This window comes from Numida meleagris, unplaced genomic scaffold, assembly GCF_002078875.1.
Source record: "Numida meleagris isolate 19003 breed g44 Domestic line unplaced genomic scaffold, NumMel1.0 unplaced_Scaffold1396, whole genome shotgun sequence".
NCBI classification, from domain to species: Eukaryota; Metazoa; Chordata; class Aves; order Galliformes; family Numididae; genus Numida; species Numida meleagris.
This window is the reverse complement of record NW_018363184.1, coordinates 1-2,655: the sequence shown is the minus strand read 5'-3', so window position 1 is coordinate 2,655 and position 2,655 is coordinate 1. Positions and strand designations below refer to the sequence as shown.

Sequence of the window (2,655 nt, the reverse complement as noted above, 5' to 3'; positions counted from 1 at the left end):
ACCGGGGGTCCCACACGGCGCGGGGGGGCGCGTGGACACCAGCACCGCGCGACGGCTCCGCGGCGGCCGAGGCTCCGCCCCCTGAGAGACCACGCCCGGCACAGACCCCGCCCCCTGTGTGTTCGGCCCCTCCCCTCCAGCAGACCCCGCCCCCCGCAGCGCTCTGGGCGAACGCGATGGGGGCGGAGCCGGCGCAAAGGGGCGTCGTAGTAAACTGCCCCTCCCCTCTGCCGGGCTCCATCCCATTGGCAGCACCGTCGTCCAATAAGAAATCGGGGCGGGGCGGGGGGGGCGGGCAAACCTTTAGCGGAAGTTGCCTCCTCGCCCTACCGCGTTCCCATTGGCCACAGCCATGAGGGCAGCGGAAGAGGCGGGGCGAGGCAGGAGGCGCATGCGCGTTGGCGCGGTGACGCACTGTGCGTGCTGTGCGCGTTGACGTTGCGCGGCGGCGACGGCGCCTCTGAGTGCAGCTGCGGCGGTGAGTGCAGGCCCGGGCCCGGGCCCGGGCTACGTCTTCCCCGTCCCTACAGATCCTCGGGACGGGACCCGGCCCTGGGCCCTCCTCGCGGCCTCCACGTCCGCACCACCCCAGCGCGGCTCTCCCGGGTCGGGCCCTGTGTGACCGCTCCCCGGTGCCGCCTCCGCCCTCGGGCGGGCCCCGCTGTCCCGGAGCTGCCCCGGTCCCCGCGTACCGCCGTTCCCATCTCCCCAGAGCGTGGGACCCTCGGGGGTACCGGGCCCTGAGGTGCTCGCGTTCCTTCTCCTGGTGCCATTCTCAGCCCCCTCTCTCCCTAGGGATCTCCAAGGCTCTCCCTGCGCACCGACGCCGAGACCCGGCCGCAGCCCTCGGGGCCTCCAGCCCAACCCATGCCCACGCCAGCCCCGGGGGCCACCGGGAGCAGCTCCAGGCCCCCTCGCGGCCCCCGCGCTGCCGCCATGTGAGGGGGGGGGCACGGCCGGGCCCGAGTCTTCCCCCCTCCCCCCTGCCGCTGCCCCCCACTCGCCATGATGTTCCGGGACCAGGTGGGGATCGTGGCCGGGTGGTTCAAGGGCTGGAATGAGTGCGAGCAAACTGTGGCGCTGCTTTCGCTGCTGAAGCGCGTCACCCGCACCCAGGCACGCTTCCTGCAGCTCTGCCTCGAGCACTCCTTGGCCGACTGCGCTGACATCCACCTCCTCGAGGCTGAGGCCAATAGTGCCGGTGAGTGGTAGCTGCTGGGTCCGCCCACACTGAGTCTCCCTTTTGGCCCAGGCACCTCTCTGCAGGGCTTGGGACGCCTTTGCTATGGGTCTGGGTGGCCAAAGGGGCTCCTGGTACAATTCAGGTGCTTTAGAGGGGCACTCTGCATGGCGTGAGGTGAGGGGTCCCTCTCTTCTTCCAGGATTCTGCTGCTCTTGGTCTTTGTTTCCTCCCAGCTCACACTGGGGGGTGGTTGAGATGCTGTCATTATTCTTAGAAGGTTTTGCCTCCCTGCTGCCTTCACACTGGGGAATGCCCCCCTCTTGCTCACCCCTAACCTACTGCTCCTTCACCTCCCCTAGCTGCCATCAGTCAGTGGCCGCAGGAGCCAGCAGAGGCAGCAGTGGCTCTGCTGCTGGCCCACCTACCCCTGTTGCAGCCGGGCAATGCAGCTGCCAAGGCTGAATACATGAAGCGGCTGCAGAAGGTGCTGGCCTATGCCATCGAGAGCAACCGGTGCGTGGAGGAGAGCCGGCAGCTCCTCTCGTATGCCCTCATCCACCCTGCCACCACCCTGGATGACCGCAGTGCACTGGCCCTGTGGCTGGGCCACCTGGAGGAGCGTTTGGCCGGAGCCCCACAGCCGCCACGTCCCCCTCCTCGCTCTGATGCTGCACCCACCCCACCCCGCCGTGCCCCCCACGACTGGCCTGAGCATGGACCCCCTGAGATTGGGCCCCCCTGGCCTGAGGCAGCTCCCCGGGAAAATGGCCACCCCCCCTTTCACCCTCCCAGCAGTGGCAATGGCCTGGGGGGCACAGGTGAGTGGGGCTGGGGCAGCAGTGCAGGGGATGTGGGAAGGAAGAACAGAACTTGGGGGGAGGGGGGAGGGGGATGAGACATGGGGAACTGGAAGGGGTTCTGAAGGGACAAGGTGGGGTGACTGGAAAGGATACAAAAGTAAGGAGGACCTGAGTGTCTAAGGTGGGGAGGGGGGGGGAATCTGGGACGGGGGAACACAGAGGGGAGGAGGTGATAGGAATAAGTCTGGGAGGATGCGGGAGCCAAAGAGGGTAATGGGGACCGAAGGCGATGTGGGGTTGGAGCAAGGGGACTGGAGAGTGTTGGGGTGGGTGGGTGGGGGCAACGTGGACATCTCAGGGAGCCATGAGGGGAGCTGGACCCAACAACTGCCTCTCCGCAGTGCTGCCCTGCCAGCTGCACCCCAGCCCACTGAAGCGTTCCCTGTCGCTGGTGCCTGGCAGCCCCCAGGGGGGCAGCGGTGAATGGCCAGGGGGGGGCGAGGAGCCAGGGCCCCCTCGCACCCCCTTCGGCGACCACGCGCCCCTCTCACCCCAGAGCAGCGTGGCCTCCTCGGGCAGTGAGCAGACCGAGGAGCCCACCGGTGGCCGCAACACCTTTCAGGAGGATGGCAGCGGCATGAAAGGTTCAGGGGGTGTTGGTTGGGGGTTGGG

General features: G+C 68.3%; 1 protein-coding gene across 1 annotated transcript; it reads left to right on the top strand.

Moving 5' to 3' along the window:
- Nucleotides 1-338: 338 nt before the first annotated feature.
- LOC110390590 (protein Smaug homolog 2-like) lies at nucleotides 339-2,627 on the top strand (the record flags this gene model as incomplete). The annotated part of the gene is given in 4 exon segments (XM_021381975.1): nucleotides 339-478; nucleotides 796-1,201; nucleotides 1,543-2,001; nucleotides 2,385-2,627. Coding segments are annotated over 3 exon segments (898 nt in total), but the record flags the coding sequence as incomplete, so codon positions are not given.
- Between the last annotated feature and the right edge of the window lie 28 nt (nucleotides 2,628-2,655).